General features: G+C 32.3%; 1 protein-coding gene across 1 annotated transcript in view; it reads right to left on the bottom strand.

Moving 5' to 3' along the window:
• Window positions 1-24752, bottom strand: part of LOC132724635 (intermembrane lipid transfer protein VPS13C-like) — a gene marked incomplete at its 5' end in the record, with an annotated part of 117375 nt that overhangs the window by 48711 nt on the left and 43912 nt on the right. Inside the window, 18 exon segments of the mRNA XM_060709571.1 lie at window positions 317-455; window positions 1635-1765; window positions 2161-2202; window positions 2988-3059; window positions 5762-5931; window positions 10621-10849; window positions 11545-11673; window positions 13621-13799; window positions 14564-14660; window positions 15160-15321; window positions 17522-17638; window positions 18106-18365; window positions 20414-20514; window positions 20671-20822; window positions 21755-21915; window positions 22293-22525; window positions 23251-23471; window positions 24438-24512. Coding sequence (XP_060565554.1) covers window positions 317-455; window positions 1635-1765; window positions 2161-2202; window positions 2988-3059; window positions 5762-5931; window positions 10621-10849; window positions 11545-11673; window positions 13621-13799; window positions 14564-14660; window positions 15160-15321; window positions 17522-17638; window positions 18106-18365; window positions 20414-20514; window positions 20671-20822; window positions 21755-21915; window positions 22293-22525; window positions 23251-23471; window positions 24438-24512 — 2670 coding nt within the window.

Below are 24752 nucleotides of genomic sequence, written 5' to 3' on the forward strand. Positions count from 1 at the left end.
AGTCAAAAAAGGGCCATAATTCTGTCAAAAACCTTGACAGAGTTATGTACTCCTGTCTGTAGATGGAGGTTATGATGGTGAACAAGTATGGTAAGTTTCAAAGCCATACTTGTAATACTTCTGAAATAAAGTGGGGTGGTACGAAAAACTTAACCAAGGTGTGACGCCAACGCCGACGCCGACGCTTACGCCGACGCCGACGCCGGGGCGAGTAGGATAGCTCCCCTTTTCATAGAAAAGTCGAGCTAAAAAGTCAAAGACTCAAATATCACTTCTAATAAGTAATGATTATTGTAATGAGAATATAATTTCCCACCTGAATTTGGACACCATCTCTATCTAGTTGAGCTCCTGACATTACATCATCGTCAAAGACAAATGCCCCTGCACTGACAAGCGTATGCCCCACATCTGCAAGTGTCTGGTTTACAAAAGTCAATGGCCTTCTTTGACTACTACAAATAAGAACAGTTTTATAAATTACTGTTTAAATAAATGTACAACACATACAAAACAACTCTGTAGAGTAACATCTTTTGAGATAAAAATATTTAAGATGTTGTTGAAAGGTGCTGATGTAGAGAGGTCAAGGTAATTGTAAAGTATTACTTTTGCTGTAAAGAGGTCAAGGTTATTGTAAAGTATTACTTTTGTTGTAAAGAGGTCAAGGTTAGTGTAAAATATTACTTTTGTTGTAACAAGGTCAAGTTTATTGTAAAGTATTACTTTTGTTATAGAGAGGTCAAGGTTATTGTACAGTATTACTTGTGTTGTAAATAGGTCAAGGTTATGGTAAAGTATTACTTTTGTTGTAAAGTGGTCTTTCATGTACAGAGGGCCACTATATAGAGGTCACACTGTAGTTCTCTATGTTAACCGTTTAAATACATTGCTTAAAGCTACATTAAATAAATTTCATAAAAACAGAAATGGCGACATTTCATTAATAAATTGGGTTTCAGTTCGACTCCAGATTTTATTTTGGTGTCAAGACAACCAACATAAGTTTTATAAGCATAAAAAATTGGCAACCTCATTGTGGTGAAATCGGAAGTACAATAATAATTATTTTTGTTTGCATGAGAAACTCCGCCCTCGGTTCATCCGTACATCAATATTATATCAACAAACATGACTATGTGCAGCAGTTCTAATCTAACGGTATATTTCCGCATTGTAACGGATGTTTTCATACAAATTTAATCTTTTTTATGAGATGATTACTTTTTTCTGAACCACAGGCCTAGTGCACCGTGAAGCTAAAACGGTTAAAGTGTGTTTGCACAAGAAAATCTCATATTTACTGTGTTCCGGGTGGCAGCTATAACACTGTGACGTAGCGCATACACAAGCTAATTATAGTCTTCATTTGCATGTTAAAATTCGTATACGAACTTTAGTGTTACCGTGGGGTTTTCCGTTTAAAATCCTAATTTATGAACAATATTTGATGAGATTTGCAACATAACTGTTAAAAAGGTTTATGAAACTGTATAATGCTTGTTTTTTAGGCCGACGGCAAAATATTTTTACCTATTTATTTAATGTTTAATGTAACTTTAACATGGAGATACAAAAGAAATATCTAAGGGTCATGCCCTAGTTAAAGTATGTAACCATGGTAACTAGAATACCTTAAAGATGTAGAATCTTCCTCCTCTTCTTCCTCTGTTATAACATTTATATCATCATGACTGGGCGGAGTCACGTGTCTCATGTCTCCAGGGTTACAGATCCTACATCCATGTACATAGTCATCATGTATCTTAAAATAACACATTTAATATGAGAGTATAAAAAGAGCAGCTGTTTGTAGGTAAATACATAATCCATCTAACACTATGTTTTTTGAGTCTTTATCATTTAAATAAAGGTAAAAGGTAACTGATACCAATGATGTTGAATATGATATGAAATAGGTTTATAGTTTAAGTTCAAATTAATAAGAACTTATCTTCCGTGACCATGACAACCGCAAATGCTTTACTTTTGTTATACTATGTCATTGAAACTATCAACATTTTCTGAACTCACTGAATATATATATCCAACACTATATATTATTTGAATGGCTTCAAAAAACTAGCTTCTCACATTTTAGAAATATATAATAAATACAAACTAATAACTTTAACAAAATCACTTTATTGTTTTACCTACCTTAACACTTTTATGTAAAATGACATCTGTATCAACACCAAGCTGAAATATTTGTAACACAATAATAAAAATATGACATAAAGAACTGTACACATTTTGAAAATACATTCAAAATAAATGAGTAACAACACAAAAACAGTGATCAGTTTGTGTATTCATTATTCTCTGTGTGACAGTCATCTTAAGTTCTCTGTTTGTAACAAATAATGAGAACAAGGAAAGAGAATGTAGCCCCCAACAACACCAAGCAACACAGACCCACAGGCAAGCTACACAGACCCACAGGCAAGCTACACAGACCCACAGGCAAGCAACACAGACCCACAGGCAAGCAACACAGACCCACAGGCAAGCAACACAGACCCACAGGCAAGCAACACAGACCCACAGGCAAGCTACACAGACCCACATGCAAGCAACACAGACCAACACGCAAGCAGCATAGACCCACAGGCAAGCAACACAGACCCACAGGCAAGCAACCCAGCAGGGCACTAAATAAAAACTGGCCCTAGGCAAAAAAGTGGATGCTAGTAGGGGCAGCAATGCCCTAATAACATACCAACATTTACTTACTTAATTCATTGTTTATCAGTGAAACAAATCTTAACAAACAAATATAGTTAGCCCAACACATGATTAAAATGTCTGAATTAAAGACCAAAAAATCATGTTATTCATTTTATTCATTTACATTATATATAAATACAAAAATTGGATCTAAAGTGTCATCTCTTAATCATGATCTAGTACATAAATAAACTGTATCACCAAGACAACAAGTATTACATACATGTATATAGAGGAAGAAGTATCAATGTGTATACCTTGTTAGATACAGCTAGTGCTGGTAGTTTCTTTGTATCCATCAGACTGTCTGGGTTCGTCTTGTCCAATGACTGAAATAGTAACAACTTTGTTTTAAACTTTATACCTTTACAAATAGATCTTTTCATGCCTTGATCTCATCTTTTCTAAAATAATTTTAAATATTATCTTAATATAATACTAATACAGGATTTACAAAAAAGCTCTAATTATCAATACATAAGAAAGTCAGGTAAATTTTTGCAGGTGTATACTGCCGGCAAAGGTACAGGTACATATTTCTGTGAAACTGTAATGACAGACTCTCAAACAATTTCATGAAGATTATAAGCATAAAGTATAGTTATGTTTGACTACAATAAAAGTTAAATACTAGTATTGTGAACAGAATATAAAATTATTTATGTGACAGAGTTAAAATATAAAATGCTTATAAAGGACGGAAGGGAGTTTACAAGAATGTTATTACTATTAAAAACTAAAAATTTCTAAATTATCTATATCTATATGTATATATAATAGAATTATGTGGATAGTGGATTTTTTGGTTGGGATTTAAGACGCATAGATCATATGGTGACTTTCCATATTTACTTGGGTGGAGGAAGACCTCAGTTGCCTTCCTTACACTATTTCTGGCACATGAAAGAATCTGACATCCCTGTCGGGATTCAAACCCACAGTGGTGAGGGGCAAGTGGTTTGAAGTCAATGACCTTAAATTAACGACTGGGCCACGGACACCCTGTGGAATTTATTAGATGTCACAGACCTATCACAGAGGTTATTAGTTTATATTATCACCCTAACAAAACAACACAAGAATTATGAATTGTCACCTGAATAATAAAAAAACCTGCCACCCACATAGAAATAAGTGAATACAAGTAAATCTTGTTGTTACGTTAAAGTTTGTTTGTTTTTCTGAGTTTTAAGCCCATTTAACACATTTCTAATCATTGAGGGATTTCAAATCAGTGACGGACAAATGATCATTTATAGATTCAATGTCCAAAATCGAATGTCACAGACAAACTTCCCTTTACCCAAAGATTGAACCAGTGGCCCTGGAAAACTCTGATAATTGCTATACAGTCTTTGTGCATCCTCTTATTCAAATCAGGTATGTTCTGTAAATATCTTCTAGATTTCAATAAATTTCTGCAATAAAAGTTTTTTACCCAGAGATGAGCATAGTATATCTTTAATTAAAGTTTTTTTTTCATTTTTTTTCTTTGTGTAGGCATACATGGTGTGTATCCACATAGATGCAATGTTAACGTAAGAGAGGTTAAATAAATGCTGCTGAAGATAGTCTATGGGAAATAGACACTCAGAAATTATCAAAAGCAGACCTTCTCATTGGATCCAAAGGTACATCAAAGACTCAATATTATAATGTTACTTTTCACTATTATAAGGGTAACTAAGATTCTCTGTGATACAAAACTAAAGTCTTTACACACAGTTTAAACAATGTTGAAATAAAAAATCAATGAAGGTAAATTGTATTGAAGTATCAACTGCAACCTCATGGACACATAAAAATAATGAACAATAACCAGTACCTAGTTCTTGTTTAAAGACATATTTGTACATTCTGTTTATAAATGCATTCTCTCCTACATAACATACATATCTCCTTTAACAATCTAGGCGAACAATACAAAATGAGTTCTACCAGTGTGAGACACCATTGCATTACTAGTTTAATAGAGTTACACCTGAAGTAAAATTTCAATAAATTTCCAATTTACAGCTGTACCACATTTATCATAAAGAAAAAATAAAACAAAAATCTTGTTTTTTACCAATGAACCTATTATGTAAAATTTCAGATTAAAACTGTCAACAAGTTTATTTGTATCATACTTTGGCCTTGATTAACCAGTACTGATGTCATCAAGGAAACATGAACTTATAAAAGTAAAGCATGAACCCTCAACCCCCTAGGGTAAGGAAACAGAACCTCTCACCACCTCTACCCCTTACTTATTTGTAGTAAAACACAGTCTGATGATGAATGCATGTTAATGTCTATACATGTGTATACACATTTGTGTTGTGTATGTTGCTAAGGAGTTAAGGAAGATCAAAACAAAGTTCAGATTAACTGGGATTCTTTAGTGCAACAAAATCAAATACATCTTTTGTATTAAGGGCGTTATGCTAAAAGGTAGAATTTATCAAAGTGATGCAATTCATACATGATATGGCTTCACCCAATGATAAGAGCTCTATAGAAATGATAAAATAATAAAATAATAGAATCAAGGGTCAAAGGTTAGTATAGTCAAGGACAAAGGTCAGATATTAATATACTCAAGGACAAACCTGCCAATGCTGAAAAAAAATCACAAATAATAGACTTATATCTTAAATCTATTAAAATCACTCATTCAACAGTATTTCTTAAAATGACTGACATCTATTATAAATATAAAAACATTTTATTTTATGCTTTTTAAGTGCATAACTGATTTATTCATGAAAATTATGTTTGATAATTTGATCAAATAGTCCAGCTAAAAATGACCTGAAATGAAAAGCATAATGCAATGCTTTTCACTAAAGCAGGATAAAAATAGCTCAAAAATATGATTTTCATTTTATTTTTAAATATATTTCTTAATTATCTTCTAGACTTCTACACATATTTTTGTTTTGAGCACCCCAGATGATCTATGTAAGAAATTCAAATTTTATGTTTTTAGTCTTTTGAACTTCAGTGGAGTTCCTTTAATTAAGAACATTTAATATAACATCAGGTCTACCTGAAGAACATCTCTGATGATATTGATGGCGGGTGGGGTAATGTTCACCAGTAATTTATCCGGGGAGGAAAGTATCATGTACATGCATTGACCATCCTCTTCTCCACTAAAGTCTGGTTCCCCAGCTTCTATTGATGGTAGTCCATCTATCTCATCATACCTCTCAGGACCTGGGAACCAGAAACAAAGAAAAGATTATGTCACTATTTTAAAGGAATAGAACGAAAATTTGATTTTTAAATGAATAGATTTGTCTAATTATTCATACAATGTCAATCAAAAACAGTTTAAAGGTAAAGTATTTCTATCATTAATTTCATGAAAATCATATACCATTTAAATTTTTTTTTTACTTTAAAAAAAAACACTTTTTTATTCCCAAAAAATAATTTTTTAAAATATTTAAAAAACCCTTTGTTTAAAAAAAACTAAAAAAAAAAAATTCATTTTAAAATTTTTTAAACTTTTTTTGGGGATAATTTTTTTGGGGAAAATAATTTTAATTTTTTATAATAACTTTCCTCTCAATATTTAAAAAAAATTTTTTTTTTTAAAAATTACACTTATAAAATTTAAAAAATCTTTTTTCTTTTTTAAAATTTTTTTTTAATTATTAAACCCCCCATAATTTTTAATTTTAATTTTTCCCAAAAAAAACAGTTGGGTTTTTTTCTAAAATTTTAATTTAAATTTTCCCCTTTAAAAAAAAAATTTTACTCTACCCAAAAAGGACTTTTTTAACCCAAAAAATCTAAAAAAAAAAACCTTATAAAAAATTTTTCCAACCCCTTTAATAAAATATATAAAACTTAAAGGTTTTTTTAATTTAAAAAAACAAAAAATAAAAAAACCCTCATAAAAACTAATCCCCAATTTAAAATATTTTCCCCAGGGGATATTTTTTACCCTTAAATCACAAAACCCCTTTTTATTTAAAAAATACTTTTAAATCGGGTAAGAAATAAATTTAACACCCCTCTAAAAAATTTTAAAAACAAAATTTAAAAAACCGTACAAACCCCGTGGCCCTCAAATTTTTGAGGAAAAAGGGAAACATATTTACTAAACTAAAATAATTTAAACCCGTAATCAACCCCTTTAAAAAACACATTTTTTTGGAAAAAAAACCCAAAAAAACTAACTTTCAAACATAAAAAAGTAAAATGAAAAAAATTTTTCCCCAAAAAATCTTTTAAAAAAAAATACAAATTTTTTTTAAATTTTAAATTAAAATTTTTTTATATTTTTTAAACTTTTTAAAATTCCCAAAATTTAAAAAGGTTAAAATTACACCCAAAAATAAACGGGAATTTTTTAAAAAGAGTTTTAAAATGAAAAAGAATTTCCAAATTTTAAAAAAAAACAGGGAAAATGGGAAAAAAAGAAAGGGTTTTTTTAAGGGCCAAAACAAAAACCCAATTTTATTTAAATTTCCCGTATAAAATTTCATGGTTTTACGCAACACTTTTCAACCCAAAGTTTTTTTTAACTTTTTTTTAAAACACATAATTAATTCTTTAAATTTAAAAAATTTTTTTTTAAAAAATTTATTCGAAACAAAATTTTGGGGCAATAATATTAAACAAAATTTCAGGGGTTTTCTCTAAATAAACCAGTACTTTTTAAAAATGAAAAACATATTTTTTCCCAAATTTGGGTTTGCACCCAGGATTCCTTGGGGGGACAACCCGGGCACCTTAACCACTAACCAGACTCCCCTATTCCCCTTAGTTCTTTAACCAGGTTAGGTCAGAAAGTTCAAACAGTTATTACCTAGTATAATTTGTCTCTGATAATGTATGTACATGTATTTAAAAACCATGACACCTTGAAAATGATTACAACAATAATTTGAATCCTAACTGGATAATTTTAAATCAATTAATTTTCCTGAAAATCAATACAGTATAAAGAAAAGCTTAGAATTAATAGACCAAACTTCCAACTTAATACATGGAACATTATTTCTTAAGTTTTTTTTTAGTTTTATGTACCATTTGATGTAGGTCTATACTTATAACTCTTTGTGCAAAATTTCACATCATTCCTTCACTCTGTTTAACCAGAACAATCATTAAATTTTTCATTGTGCAAATTAACAAAAATTGAACCAGGCTAAAATTTGTACAAAAATCAAATTGATGAATGGGTCCAGATGAAAAAACAAGCCATTAGGATATCTAGGAAAGGTTAAGGCTATTTAAAGGTTCATTTCATTTAAATCTAATATTACAAGTTTGTAATGTTTAAAACAATTGCCCTAAAACGGCAATATCTTAAATTAAAAAATAAATAGAACTCAATTTCAAGTAAAATAGAATAATTGCTTTTTTTTTAAAAACAGGGTACATGCCAGTAAAATTTTCACCCTAAAACCTTTAGAAAAAGAAATCCAAAAAATGAATTGCAACCCCTCCCTCATGCAAAGTTTAAAAAAAAAAGACCCAGAAAAAGATCTTTTTTTTAAAAGACAAAAACCAAATGAAAAAAAGCCCATGTATACTGTATAAATAAACAAGAAAACCAAAAGGGGGAAATTATAGTTTATTAACATATTTCGGGGCACAAAGCTGGGATTAAAAACCCCGTATTTTACCTGATGCCTTAAAAGGAAAAAATTTTAAAAAAAAATGTGAAAATTAAAAAAAAAATAAAAATTAAAAATTGGGCACATTAAACGTAAAACGAAATGACAAAAAATAGTTAAAAAAGTCTAAAAATGGAAAAAAAAAAAAACTGAAATTTTTTTCAAATGAACTGAAAAAACAACATAATTATCAAAAAAAAATCATATTTCACAAAAAACGGGAAATTTAAAATTTTAAAAAACAAAATATTTTCCCTAAAAACTTCCCCTTTGGAATAAAAAAATTTTTTAAAAAAAAAATTTTTCAAAAAAATTTTTTTTTTTTCCCTTTAAAAAAATTTTTTGAAAGATTACAGTTCAATATTCCTTTTATAAAACATTTTTTCAATTTGAAAATATCCAAAAAAAATTCTACATTTTTTAAAAAACAAAAAAAAAAAGACAAATTTTTGGGAAAATTTTTAAAAAATAAAATACTGCCCCAAAAAAAACCATAACAACACCCGGGCCCCAAAACCAAAAATAAAAATTTTAACAAAAGGCCCCCCTTATTTAAAAAAAATAGTTTTTCGAGGCCAGTGGCCCTCCATTTTTTTTGTCTCCTAATATCACATTCCCCCGGTCTGTCTGCAAAAAATAACCCCCGGCTGATGAAAAGAAATTAAAAGACTTTCGTCTCCGGTCCCCCACCCCCCCCTTTCGCACATGACAAATTAAGATTCCGAAAAAAGGTGTCAAATGTAAATTTTAAAAAAACCCTTTAAAAATTTTACTACTTTGTTATTAAGATAATTCCCCGGGAAAAAAACAAAAAAAAAAGCATTACAAATCTAAACCAAAAAAAAACTTTGAAAAAAACATTTAAAAAAAAAGGAAAAATTTCTTTTAATTTAAATTTAAAAAAAACACATGTAATGTTTTATAAAAATTTAAAAAAAATCATTCTATCAAAATACCCTATTTTCATTTTTTAAATTTTAATATATCCAAACCAAATTAAATTCAAAAAACCTTTAAAAAAATTAAAAAAAAAAAGGGCCACCCAAGGCCCGGGAAACGCTCCACGGTAATAGGCCCCCCGTTACGGGCCTTTTAAAAAACCCCAAAACCTTTTTTTTGAAAAAACTGGTAAAGCCACCCATTAAAATGTTGGGTTGCTAGTAAAAATTTAAAAAACCTAGCCGTTGGGGTTTTTTTAAAAAAACTTTTTTTTTTTTTTCTTTTCCAATTTTAAAAAACAATGAACCCCGGGGAGGCCAGTTTTTTAACCCCCCGGGGTTTTATTTTAAACCCAAATTTTTTAACACCAAATAAAAAAAGTTTTAAAGCTTTAAAAATCAAAACTCTACTATCCCGGGTTTTTTTAAAAAAGATTTTAAATTTTCCCAAAAACACAATTTTAAGGCTCAAGAAACCCAAAAATTTTTACCCCCAATTAAGCCAAAATTTAAAAAAATGGGCCCCAAAATTTTCCCTAGGCCTCTTATTTTAAACCCAAAATTGGTAAAAAAATCCTTAGAAAATGTTTTAAAGCTAAATTCCTGACCTTAGCTCTTTGGGTTCTTTTAAAAAATTTTAAAGTTTTTTTAAAAAGCATATTTGGAAAAAAACAATACCCCCCTGGGGGAGGGCCAAAATTTTACCCCCCGATTTTATTTGACTAAAAAAAAGTTTCAAAGCCCCCAAAAATCTAAAACTCACCCCTTTTTTTTTAGAAAAAATATTTTTTAAAATTTTTTTTTTGGTTTTTTGGGTTCCATGGCCCAACCCAAAATTGCATGGAATTAAATTTTTTGGGAAAAATTTTAAAGGTTATCACCCAAAGGAAAAATTTTCCCGTGAATTGGATAAAAGCTTTTGTGGTTTTTGAAAGGGGAAAGTCATTTAAAGTAAAAGTTTACTGACGACGGACAGATGCCGGACGGACGCCGAACGAAAGCGATTACAAAAGCTCACCTGTCACAAAGTGACAGGTGAGCTAAAAAATGATGATGTTCCCTCCTTTTGACAAATCATTACTCACAGTCTATAATTTTGTTGAAATCCTAACAAAGTGTGAGTAACATTTCAGAGTCATTCTTTTACATGTACATGTAATCATATTATACACAATGAAGATTTTATATAAACATCACACTTCATGAAATATACATCATCCAAATAACTGATAATATGAATATAAGAACATTAAATTAATGTATAGTTACACACAACAGTATTATAACAAATAAATAAAAGTTAATAAATCAAAAACAAAAAATTAAACACTCACCATAACTTTTATCGCTGGCTATTCTAACTTTTCTACGCGTATTTTTGGGTCGTAAAATCGTCATCTCACTTGGTGAGTCTAATTCTTCATCCGCCTCATTCTCGCTACTGCTGGACCGGAAATGATTCCGGTTGATCATTTGCTCGACATCAGTCTGAAGACCGTCCGGTACATCTAGACCATTGTCGTCATAGCTACACACAATCGGGAAACTCTGAGCTTGAAATATCTGAAAAAAAAACATTATCACCTATAAATGTAACAAAATGATTTGATTCTGAAATATTCAAGTTCTTTAGGTCTTTCAATCTTCAAGCCTTAGTTGTAAGTTCTGGACACAGAACAAGGGATTGTTGTTATAGTGACTATTAATGGATTACCTCAACAGTCATGTAAAATTGACATTGCAACTACGATGCAGTTATGGACTTTACAAACACAATCAGATTTATTCATCTGTTACAGGCAGATAATACATCAGTAACTGATACAATATAGACAGAACAAATACTGTATTGCAATCAAGACAGAGCATATACTGTATTACAATCAAGACAGAGCATATACTGTATTGCAATCAAGACAGAACATAATTATACTGTATTACAATCAAGACAGAGCATATACTGTATTGCAATCAAGACAGAGCATATACTGTATTGAAATCAAGACAGAGCATATACTGTATTGAAATCAAGACTGAGCATATACTGTATTGAAATCAAGACAGAGCTTTACTGTATTAAAATCAAGACAGAGCATATACTGTATTGGGCCTCAACTGATAAAGAAAGTGACTGAAAACAAAAGGAAATCAGACACAAAACTGTGAAAAACAAAAAAAAAACAGATATACAAATATGAACACACTGTAATTCTGCTGTCCTCTCAAGACAATGTAAAAGATGATACAAACAGACATACCTGTATTTTTAGTGCCCAGTTTTCATACTCTCCCTCTTTGACAAGGTTAGGTTCTACAAGTGGCTCCCATACACTTAATTTCTCATTATAATAACATATATCTAACTCCAGGTCAGCTGTCAATCTCATCTGAAATACAATTATAACACATCAGTAAGGGCAAAACAAGGTGAAAACCGTTATTCAAATATAGAATGTTAGATATAAAACAAAACTTTAAAGCCTCTATATTATTACTATGTGAAAACTGTATGCCTATGTTTGATATTTTCCAAATAGTATATCAGATATTATGAATCACCTTGTACATATGACAAAGATATTATAACAAGAGGGCCATGATGGCCCTGAGGTCGCTCACCTGTATATAGGCCCCCCACCCCCGGGCCAATTTTTACCCAAGGGCTTTTATTTGTTTATTTAAACAGACTTGGTAGACACCCATAAGAAGATGTTTCATGCTAAACATCTAAGTTCTAGCTCATTGGCATCTTTAAAAGAAGATTTTTAAAGTTTTTACTATACACATATAGTTAAAAACAATGTCACCCCTGGGGCAGGGCCAGTTTTGACCCCCAGGCGTTTATTTTAACAAACTTTGTAGATATTTACTTAAAGATGTTTCATGCTTAATATCTATACTCTAGCTATTTGGGTTTTTCCAAAGAAGATTTTTAAGTTTTTGCTATACACTGATATAAGGAAAGTCAATGACCCCCCCCCCCGGGCGGGGCCAGTTTTGACCCCAGGGCTTTTATTTGAACATACTTGGTAGACACCCATTAGAACATGTTTCATGCTAAATATCTTAGCTCCAGCTCTTTGGGTTATTTAAAAGAAGATTTTTTAAGTTTTTACTATATGCATATAGGGAAAATCAATGACCCCCTGGGGCGGGGCCAATTTTGACCCCAGAGCTTTTATTTGAACAAACTTGGTAGACACTCATTAGAAGATGTTTCATGCTAAATATCTTAGCTCTAGCTCTTTGGGTTCTTTAAAAGAAGAATTTTTAAGTTTTTACTATATGCATATAGGGAAAATCAATGACCCCCCGGGCGGGGCCAATTTTGACCCCAGGGCTTTAATTTGAACAAACTTGGTAGACATTCACTAGAAGATGTTTCATGCCTAATATCTTAGCTCTAGCTCTTTGGGTTCTTTAAAAGAAAATTTTTTAAGTTTTTACTATATGCATTTAGGGAAAATCTATGACCCCCTGGGGCGGGGTCAATTTTGACCCCAGGGCTTTTATTTGAACAAACTTGGTAGACATTCACTAGAAGATGTTTCATGCCAAATATCTAAGCTCTAGCTCTTACGGTTTGTTAAAAGAAGATTTTTTAAGTTTTTACTATATGCATATAGGGAAAATCAATGACCCCCAGGGGCGGGGCCAATTTTGACCCCAGGGCTTTTCTTTGAACAAACTTGGTAGACACTCACTAGAAGATGTTTCATGCCAAATATCTAAGCTCTAGCTCTTATGGTTTTTTAAAAGAAGATATTTAAAGTTTTTTCTTTTGGTTGCCATGGCAACCAGAGTTCTGCATGGAATTAAATTCTTTGAACAATTTTTAAAGGTGACCACCAAAGGAACATTCCTGTGAAGTTTGGATGAAATTGGCTCAGTGGTTTATGAGGAGATGTCATTTAAAGCAAAAGTTTACGGACAGACGACGGACGGACGACGGACGGACAACGGACGGACGGACGCCGGACGAAAAGCGATCACAAAAAACACAGTAATAGAAATACAATGTAGGAATTTATGATTATAAAATATTGAAATATAAACCTGCATAAAAAATAGAGAGTAAAGTAGAGAGTAAGGTAACATCACAGATAAACTAATTTGAAATATATACCTTGAATTCATGCATTGCATTAAAGAATGTTTCATAGATTGGTATTTTGAGTACAGAAATGATAAAATTCAATTAAATAACATAAATGTTTCACAACTCCTTTGATAATCATTGTACAATGTATGTATAAAAACAACATAATTTCATGGTAAAATAATTGGTTTTCTACATCATGATGTTTAAATAAATTTAAATGGTGAGGATATACTTGTTTGGTCCAGTTTGAAACTTTTCCATCCACAGAAGTACGTATACATAGCAATGGGACAGTCTGGTCGAGATTTTCCACCTCAAAGAAAGCACAAACTTCCTGTACATCTACAGTAAAGGTCTCTGTTGGGGGATCTAATTGACCAAACACAGGTCCAGTGGCAGGCTCTTCTTCATCTGTAATTATAAATAAAAATATGAGCCGCGTCACGACAAAACCAACACATTGGGTTTGGGACCAGCATGGATCAAGACCAGCCTGCGCATCTGAGCAGTCTGATCAGGATCCATGCTGTTCGCTTACAAACCATATGACATGTAGAGGAACTGATAGCTTACAGCATGGATCCTGATCAGACTGCACGGATGCGCAGGCTGGTCTGGATCCATGCTGGTCGCAAACCCATTATGTTGATTTTGTCATGGCGAGGCTCATATCAATATCAGTATCTTCAATATCTACTATTTAAAATTCAAAACAATTTGGAAAAAGATGATCTAAGGCAAACACAAAGTCTTTGGCAAACTATGAACTTCTATGAACTATCCCAGGAATTAAATAAATTTGATAATAAAACCTATGAGTAGACAATAATAACTTCTATAGGATCTTTCTACTGGCCAATATACACATATTCAGATTCTGCGCTTAATTTTAGCTTCTTCTTTATTTTTATTTATTTATCAAAATCTTTCATATAAATATTTAACAGTTTTAGATTCAAAGAATGACAATGTAATTTCACAAATCTAGCATACATGGTATGGATAAAGGAATTTTTAATGAATTAGAAGTAAAATATCATAAATATCATAAATAAGAGAATAATTATACAATCATTGTGGAACTGGTGGCTGGATAATACTCTATAATAACTCTTATTTTCCCCAATTCCATCTGTATTGATGGCTGATGAAAAATGTCAGAATATATGACTTACATTTTTTAATCCATCTTTCAGATGAGACAGGTTTTATTTTCCACATGTTATCTTCTGGTGTAGTAACCACTGTTTCTTCTACTGTAACATCAGCACTCTAAAACAACATACATATCAGTATTTGTGAATGAGGAATAATTATCTCACCATGAATGAAAATTCTTGAATATTTTCAGGAGCAAAAAAAAATCAGTGAAAATATAAAAAACATCTCATTTGAATAGTAAATTGTGTTTAATATTTTCTCAAAGTAATCTAATTTTCAAAGTTTTATACAATTTTTTGTTTAAAAGTCAAACTTTACAAAATAATGGTACCAGACGATGCTTATTTACACATGTATGACATCATGAAAATCTTTATCTGTTGTGTGTAGTAAAGCATAAGATAAATTAATTTAATTCTGTATTTCTTTGCCATTTTTTGGCATATACCAAAAACCTTTTGAAAACTTTTTTTCCTTCAACACTTTACTTTTATATAATGCATTTCTTCATTACTAAACATTTTTTCAGGAATAATAAAGACCTATAAAAAAGTAGTTCTTCTTTTTAACAAACCATACACAGTAACTATATATTTATTTCAGCACATACCTGGTCTGGTGATTGTTTAAGAATCTCAGTGACATCAAGAAGTAGCCTCATATTATGTGGTGTAAGATGTATAAATAACTTAGCCAGCTTCATGGACATTTGTAACTCGTTCTTCACTATATCATAGCAACGGTTAAACTCAAGGTCACAAGGTGATATCATCTGAAACATTCAACAACTGATTCCTTACACAACATGCTCAACTATTCTCAGTGCTTGACAATAAGAAAACAGACATTTCTCTGTAAAAAGGTAACTCAAAGTTATGGGACTTGTGCCCATAATATTAGATAATCACAGACAACAATTGTATGAAGTTTGTACCCATTCCCTTTGGCAGTTTTGGAGATACTGACTTGCATTCGAAAGTGATGCTTAAAACTAGAACCATTAGATCTTAATGCTACTTGTTGTAGAGCTTACAAAGTAATAAAACAAGAGGGCCATGATGGCCCTAGATCGCTCACCTGAATTATCAAACTCATCCAAACAATTACCTAGACAAGCATTCTGACCAAGTCTCATGACAGGTGAGTCAAAAATGTGACCACTACAGTGTTAACAAGGATTATCCATATTTGAGCAGTGCGACCTAGTTTTTTACCCAGGTGACACATATTCAAACTTGACCTAGAAATCATCAAAACAAACTTTCAGACCAATTTCCAGGATACTTGGATCAAAACAGTAGCAACTAGAGTGTTAACAAGATTTTTCTATTTTTAGCTGGTGACCTAGTTTCACATGCGATTTCGAACTCATCCAAGCAATTACCTAGACAAGCATTCTGACCAAGTTTGATGATAATGGAGTCGAAAATGTGACCACTAGAATGTTAACAAGGTTTTTCCATATTTGGGCGGTGTGACCTAGTTTTTCATCCAAGATGACCCATGTTCGATCTTGACTTAGAAATCATCAAAACAAACTTTCAGACCAATTAACAGAATATTTGGATCACAACAGTAGCCACTAGAGTGTTAACAAGATTTTTCTATTTTTAGCTCCTGTGACCTAGTTTTTCATCCCAGATGTCCCATGTTCGATTTATTCCAGCAATGACCTAGACAAGTTTCCTGACCAAGTTTGATGACAATTGAGTCAAAATTGTGACCACTAGAGTGTTAACAAGGTTTTTCTATTTTTAGCTCCTGTGACCTAGTTTTTCATCCGAGATGACCCATGTTCGAACTCATCCGAGTTATTACCTAGACAAGCATCTTGATCAAGTTTGATGATGATTGATGCAAAAATGTGACCGCTAAAGTGTTAACAAGGTTTTTCTATTTTTAGCTCCGGTGACCTACTTTTTCATCCGAGATGACCCATGTTCGAACTCATCCAAGCTATCAACTAGATAAGCATCCTGACCAAGTTTGATGATGATTGATGCAAAAATGTGACCGCTAGAGTGTTAACAAGGTTTTTCTATTTATAGCTCCGTTGACCTAGTTTTTCATCCGAGATGACCCATATTCGAACTCATCCGAGCTATTATCTAAACAAGCATCCTGACAAAGTTTGATGATGATTGGGTCAAAAATGTGACCACTAGAGTGTTCACAAGGTTTTTCTATTTTTAGCTCCTGTGACCTAGTTTTTCATCAGAGATGACCCATGTTCGAACTCATCCAAGCAATTGACTAGACAAGCATTCTGACCAAGTTTGATGATGATTGGTTCAAAAATGTGACCACTAGAGTGTTCACAAGGTTTTTCTATTTATAGCTCCTGTGACCTACTTTTTCATCCGAGATGACCCATGTTCGAACTCATCCGAGCTATCACCTAGACAAACATCCTGACCAAGTTTGATGAAGATTGGGTCAAAAATGTGACCTCTAGAGTGTTCACAAGGTTTTTCTATTTTTAGCTCTTGTGACCTAGTTTTTCATCCGAGATGACCCATGTTCGAACTCATCCGAGCTTTCAACTAGATAAGCATCCTGACCAAGTTTGATGATGATTGAGGCAAAAATGCGACCGCTAGAGTGTTCACAAGCAATTGTGGACGGCCGGACGGACGACGGACGACGGACGACGGACGACGGACGACGGACATTCATCGATCCTAAAAGCTCACCCTGAGCAAGCTCAGGTGAGCTAAAAAATTTAAAAAGTCAAAAAAAAGTCAGGTATTGAATTACAAAGTATTCTTTGGGCATTGCTCTTGCTTATAAGAATGCATTTGGGCTAATGAGGAAATATCAAATGAACCAGCCAAAAGCAAAGGATATATTATGCAAAGTTTTGTACTGTATTGTAGTGACATGGAAAAGTCATCACTGTATGTTACAAATTAACAATCAGAAAATTATTAATGTATTAATACTTCATAAAATATAAACATTGTAATACAAACCTTGGAATGATAATCTGTAGGGGCACCATATATACTAGAGAACATTTTAAGGCCTGTGACCTTTGACCACATCTTCTGTTGTGACTGGTTTGCTACATACTCAAATGCTATATCTGCCTGTAATGTTAAACAAGATATACAGTCTACAATTCAAATTTAAAACTGTTGAACTCTTTAAAACTTTAATTTGTTGAACTCTTCAGAACTCTCCACAGAATATTATAGTTTTATTTGACATGTGTATTAGAGGGCATTAAAACAAGACCATTTATTACATGGCCACTAAAAGTTTACTTTTATATCATATATCTAAATATTTTGAAACCACACTAGTGGCACTGTTTGTTTATAAACAGTGCCACTTCTGTGGTTTCAAAATATTAAGATTTTGATATCTAGCAAATTTAAATTGTTAAATGACATTTATGATATACAAAATGATTAAAGAATTCACTATTGATTTGTAGATTTCCCTAAATTGTATAATTGATAGACACTTTCATCAAAAACAACATCAAAGCACTTAAATTAAGAAACACCTAACTACCTAAATAAATCTGAACATGGTTGCTATGGATACTTACATTCACAACAATAATTCTGCTGTTTTGAGTTTCAGGGTCAGCTAACAGGACAATTTCTGGTTGTGAAATAGAGAAATATACAGTAATCACTGGTCCTTCCTCACTGTCATTCTCTGTGGGTACAGGGACAGGAGAATACCCTCCACCGGCAGGTGTTTCCATGGTAACAGGTGGAGTTAATGCCTCTGTGACGAAACTAGACAGTTCCATCATGTATGGTATCTGTACATTTATAGTCACCTTCTCCATCATAATGTCAGCTGAAAACATAATTATAATAATTATCTACTACACAAACTTTTCTATCTCCAACGTTTCGAGGGGTTAAACCCCTCTTTTTCAAGGAGTTTCTGTTTATTTTTATATAAATCACATATTTATCTTCTTACATGTCGTATCTTAAACTATGTTATGCATACAGGAAATGATGTCGTTGACGTCAACAATAATAATTGAAAACATAATTACAAGGTTTGTTAGTTACTATAGTAACATATTTATATCTCACATCATAATTATCATATTTTATATATCTCTACTATTTACAGCCACCTGGGGTAAGAGGTTATGATTGCTGCTTTCAAATTAAATGCCCATACTACTGTGGATTTGAATATTGCAAAAATAAGATGAATTCTTCTAAAAGAGGAATACAGAAGCTGTGTAAGGAAGGTTAGTGGTTCCACTCCTAAAATTAAGCACACAGAGGGACCGCTGTCTCTATCAATAAATCAACAAAGTCACCAAATGATTATCACATTTTACATAAAAGTAAAACTCAGATGCCAAAAATGTCAAAATAAAAAACAAGATTGCATTTGAGAAAAATGCTATGCCACCGCATTAATACAACACTAAATAGTAGTGTAGGAACAGATTTTTTTTTGTTTCTATACAATTGAAGATTGTCATAATGCATATCTAATTCTTATTATCAGATTAGTGGTTAAATCTATTGTTAACTCAATAAAAGATCAGAGTAGGAATATATCAATGCACTTGAGTCTAGTGAATTTGGTGGTGAAGGTCATATTTCACACAGCCTAAAATTTCATGACTGCATCAAAGGACAACATGTAATACACTTTGTCAAAATCTAGGTCAGCTGATATCAAAGTTCACTTTTAATTTTGACACTAGAGGCAAAATTTGAACAACTTTGGTAGAGTACCTATAGATGATACCATTTAACAAATATTAAAGCTCTAAGCCTTGTACCTTCAGACAATAAGATTTTTTTTATTTTTTACTATAATTATGTATATATAGAAAATCAATGACCCCGGGGCGGGGGCAATTTTGACCCCAGGGCTATTATTTGAACATTCTTGCTAGAGGTTCACTTCACAATGTTTCATGCAAAGTATCTAATCGCTGTCAATTGCTAGAAGAATTTTTTTTTAAGTTTTTACTATAAGTTTTTACTATGTAAATATGAGGAAAATCAATGACCCCCGGGGCCGGGCCGATTTTGACCCCAGGGCTATAATTTGAACAATTTGGGTTGAGGTCTATCAGACAATGCCTTATGCAAAATATCTAAGCTCTAGGCCTTTTTGGTCTTTACAAAAAGGTATTTTAAATTTTTACTATATGTACATATAGTGAAAATCCATGACCCCCGGGGCAGGGCTGATTTTGACCCCAGGGCTATAATTTGAACAATACTGGTAGAGGTCTACCAGACAATGCCTTATGCAAAATATCTAAGCTCTAGGCCTATGGGTCTTTACAAAAAGGTATTTTAAGTTTTTACTATATGTACATATAGTGAAAATCAATGACCCCCGGGGCGGGGCTGCTTTTGACCCCAGGGCTATAATTTGAACAATCTTGGTAGAGGTCTACCAGACAATGCCTTATGCAAAATATCTAAGCTCTAGGCCTTTTGGGTCTTTACAAGAAGATTTTTTAAATTTATTCTTATAATTCCTTTTGGTTGCCATGGCAACCAGATTTCTGCATGGAATTAAATTCTTTGAACAACTTTGGAAGCCCTTCACTCAAGGATCAATCCTGCCAAGTTTGGTTGAAATTGGACTAGTGGTTTTTCACAAGAAGATTTTTTAAGTTCACTATATAATCTATATAACACACACACACACAAACAAACAAACAAACAAACACACACACACACACACACACACAGGTGAATCGCTATATGCCACCGCATCACAGATGCTGCGGTGGCATAAAAATACAAAGAAAATTTACTAAATTAAATTAGAAGAAGAAGATGAACCTTATTTTAGTAATATCAGAGAAAGGAAAATAATATATTTTTATTTTACTGAGATTTCATTTTTACCTTTCTGGTTCCCATCCCCACTGATCTTGTATATAACAGAGACAAGAGGACGCCGGGAGTCAGTCTCCTTCTCTATACTCTCCTTGTCATAATAAAGTATCCTGTAATGAAAGGAATACAAACATAGCCAAAAATGTTATCTGAAAATAATGTGTACCAAACCAAGGCCGGAGCTTCTTGTAGATTTTTTTAAATCAAAGTCAATAAGAAAATTTCAATGCACTAGAAATGTATAGTATACAAGCAATCATACTCACTTTTTAATGACATGTCTACTCTCAGGCTTGATGTTGAGCACATATAGAGTTTCCAAGGCAACAGTAACTTTAGTTTCACCATCACTTCTAGAATTTACTGTCCCACTAATCTTTCCCATCATCAATTTAGCAAAATCTACAGTACCTTCTCCCTGTATCAACAAAATGAAAATTAACACTACATCAATTCTTTCTGACAAATCAACATAACATCCAATATTTCTGACAAATCCAAAATACATCAAAAAACTTTCTGACAAATCAAGATAACATCCAATCTTTCTGACAAATCAAAATTACATCCACATCAATTTTTCTGACAAATCAACATTACATCTAATCTTTCTAACAAATCAACATAACATCCAATATTTCTGACAAATCAACATTACATCTAATCTTTCTGACAAATCAACATTACATCCAATCTTTCTGACAAATCAACATTACATCCAATCTTTCTGACAAATCAACATTACATCCAATCTTTCTGACAAATCAACATTACATCCAATCTTTCTGACAAATCAACATTACATCCAATCTTTCTGACAAATCAACATTACATCCAATATTTCTGACAAATCAACATTACATCTAATCTTTCTGACAAATCAACATTACATCCAATCTTTCTGACAAATTAACACTACATCCAATATTTGACAAGTCAATGTTACATCCAATCTTTCTGACAAATCAACATTACATCCAATCTTTCTGACAAATCAACATAACACCCAATCTTTCTGACAAATCAACATAACATCCAATATTTCTGTTAAATCAACATTACATAAAATCTTTCTGACAAATCAACATTACATACAAAGGTTCTGACAGGACTAAATAAGAAGTCTTGTGGTATTAACACAATTTATGGTAAGTATTAAATAGAATTTGATTCAGAAAGAAGGAATTTCTCCACTAATCTTTACTCTGAATAATAGAAATTATCTACATTCAAGTAAAATAGATGCCCATATGGGTTTCAGTGGAAATATTAAATAAATGACTCATATATGTATATATCCTCCTTCTAAATTGAAGCTTAAAAACCCAGTATATATATCAGTATATATACCTTTGTATCTTGAGTTAGAACCAGTTCCATCCCCTCCATTGTGAAGAGTACCACGGATGATGTTTTCCTTACTGAAGTTGATGATGTCATATCTGTATCCATGACAACTGTACCAGATTCCTCACTAGTTTGTGTTGTTATTGTAGTTCTCCTTGCTGGTTCTGTAGACAATACAGACAAAAACATTAATACTGTATCAGTGCTTCATCAAATCTTTGACTTTGTTGCAATAAATTGAAAGGATTCCGAACTAGAAATGTGCCCATATGACTTGGATGCCCCCATATTCGACTAGTATGTCAGTCTAGAGCCATACAGGCAAGGGAAAATTTATATGCCACACTTCCTGTTAGTAAAAGCTTAATAGAAATACAGATTATTCATCAAATAATGAATTTCTCTTGATAAAACTAAAAAAAAAATATTCTTGACATTCTTATTCAGGTTAAATAGGTAAATGCTGCAAAAATTGAAAACTATCTAAACTTCAAATTGAGAGGAAACATTATGATCATAGATAACATCATCAGCAACAAACCTGGTTCTGACATCGGAGCTCCCTCGGCCCAGTTAGCACGTAGCACCCCGAACAGTACCTGACAATCTTTCTGTGACATATAACTGTTTATCTTCTCTAGTTTACAGGCTATATCCATCTGTACATCGGACATTTCTGGTTCCAGTGCTAGCCGGATGTCTGTCTGGAAGGTCATAGGTTCAAGCAGGGAACTAGTCACCAGGAAAGCATCATCTTCCTGTGATAGTTTGGCTCTATAGCAACCAAACATTATAGAGAGTTATATATTGTTATCAGATGAAAGGTTTGACAGTCAAATGCTCGGTATAAATTTATTTAAGTCATGTGATACTGTAGACCTTATGATACTGTTGATACCTACTTTCATCACTTTAAGTATGACCTCAGACAACTGTGTCAATGAATGGATTATTTTGCTCAGTGGTCTATACCATTGTTACTTAGCTTGCAATCTTAAGTTACAATCTCAATTAACAGGAGGAAGTGGATTTATTCTAAAGCATTTGCATCTTTCTATATCAAACTGAAAATGTTATTAGGATGAAATATTAAAGTACCACTTTCTCAATAAGGGCTACACACAATATTGTCTTAATTCAATAAATATTAAGACTAAGTTTCAAAATGTTGCCAAACATCACAAGTAAGGAAATAATTCATCCAAACCTACAACTTATTCAAGAGGGACCCTCTCAAACCATGTTTCTTATTTTCTTTCTTAGTTTTTATGGCAAGCCAATATTGATGAGGTCATAATCATAATCATCGCATAGCATAGCATAGTCAAGAACTTTACTGAAAGAAAATTAGGGTACCCTGACACATATCATTTCAGGAATAAGAAGATAGCATGCCAAAAACACATCAAATTATCTCTTAGCTAACTGGATATAGTATATTATTCTATTAATAAGAATAATTTCTATATACATGTACAGTAACCCAGTCATAAACTCACCTGCTAAGCTGTACATATGTGAGAGACACATATATATGATTCCATTCCTGTTTCACACCATGACCTATATCTGTCACATCAAATACATTGTTCACATGTAGGTCACCTGACTTGAGCAAAAGTAGGTCAATAGAGTCAGACTTAACAGGTATTAGGATGGTTGGGGTCAGCATGTCAACTGTTATACCAAATCTTCTATTATCCTGCTTGAAATCGTCCATCTAAATAATGTATGAGTGTTCTTTTTATTATATAATAACCATGATCATAGTAATTATTTTTATACCACATTTACACACAGTTTTCTCATGTATGTATACATATTCAAAAAGAGCTTTATAATAGGTGTTTTTCAGAAGCTACCGGTACTACCTTAGAAAAGCCATCAAACAAAGTTATACATGAACATGAAGATAAGCAACATCCAATTATGCTTAAAACCTATGTTAAATATTTTTGCCATGAGAAATTACAATAACCAGTCTATGCATTGTTGAACAAAGGTTTTTTTAACATATCAGCATATCACTTTCCCTCATGCTCCTAAGAAGAAATTTAGGGGAGCCAAGGCCTAGTGATTACCTCTCAACTCAGGAATCATGAGTTCAAGCCCTACTTAGGTTGTGACTTAGTTTCCCCATATGAAACCAGTATTGTACCAGTCCAAAGAAAATGATTTTACAGTGCTTCAATTAGCTCCAAGCTTTTATCATAATCAAATTTAAATAAACAAATTCAAACTAGAGCTCTCAAGAATTTAATGCAATGCTATATACTCCAAATAACATACATCCTTTGTCTTTTGCACAAGCAATGACATACATAATAACAAACATAAATATTGTGTATCGGGCATCCCAGTTTCGATTCCTGGACATTGCAGGTCACTTTTGTTATGATTTTATCATGAAATCCTTTCTACACTCATTGGCACTGTACCTGCATGTAAAGATGTTATCAGTTTCTTGCGAAAGAAAAGGCAACTAGTACTGGTAACTTGCTCAACAGTCTGCCTAAGAAAGATGCGGTGGCTGAAATGAGCTCTAGTAAATTCAATGTGGCTTACTGCCTTGATATAGAGTGAAAACTACCAACCACCAACAGTTAAATCTTTAAAACTAAAGAACACATGATAATTATATACAAATGTATACAAATATGTAACAGTATATAGATCATTTATATACCTGTTTACTGACAGCTTTCATGGAAACACTAGCTGTATCTAAAACTTCCTGACTCATTAAAGGCTCAGCAAATTTCTGAAAATATAGAGAAAGTTTAACTTAAATTACATGTACATAAAATAATAGCAAAAAAAGACAGAAAATGTAACATTTAAGTATATTTAACCTGCAGTATATCAGCTATCTTATTCCTCAGCTAACTTCATGGATTCCTATCAATGACAATACAACATTAAAGTTTTCTCAATTCATGAATGATTTTAAGAAGACATTGGTAAATAGCAGTTATTTCCCCTCCTGTAAATAGTATTTAAA

This window comes from Ruditapes philippinarum, unplaced genomic scaffold, assembly GCF_026571515.1.
Source record: "Ruditapes philippinarum isolate M1 unplaced genomic scaffold, ASM2657151v2 ctg1637_1_1_1_1, whole genome shotgun sequence".
NCBI classification, from domain to species: domain Eukaryota; kingdom Metazoa; phylum Mollusca; class Bivalvia; order Venerida; family Veneridae; genus Ruditapes; species Ruditapes philippinarum.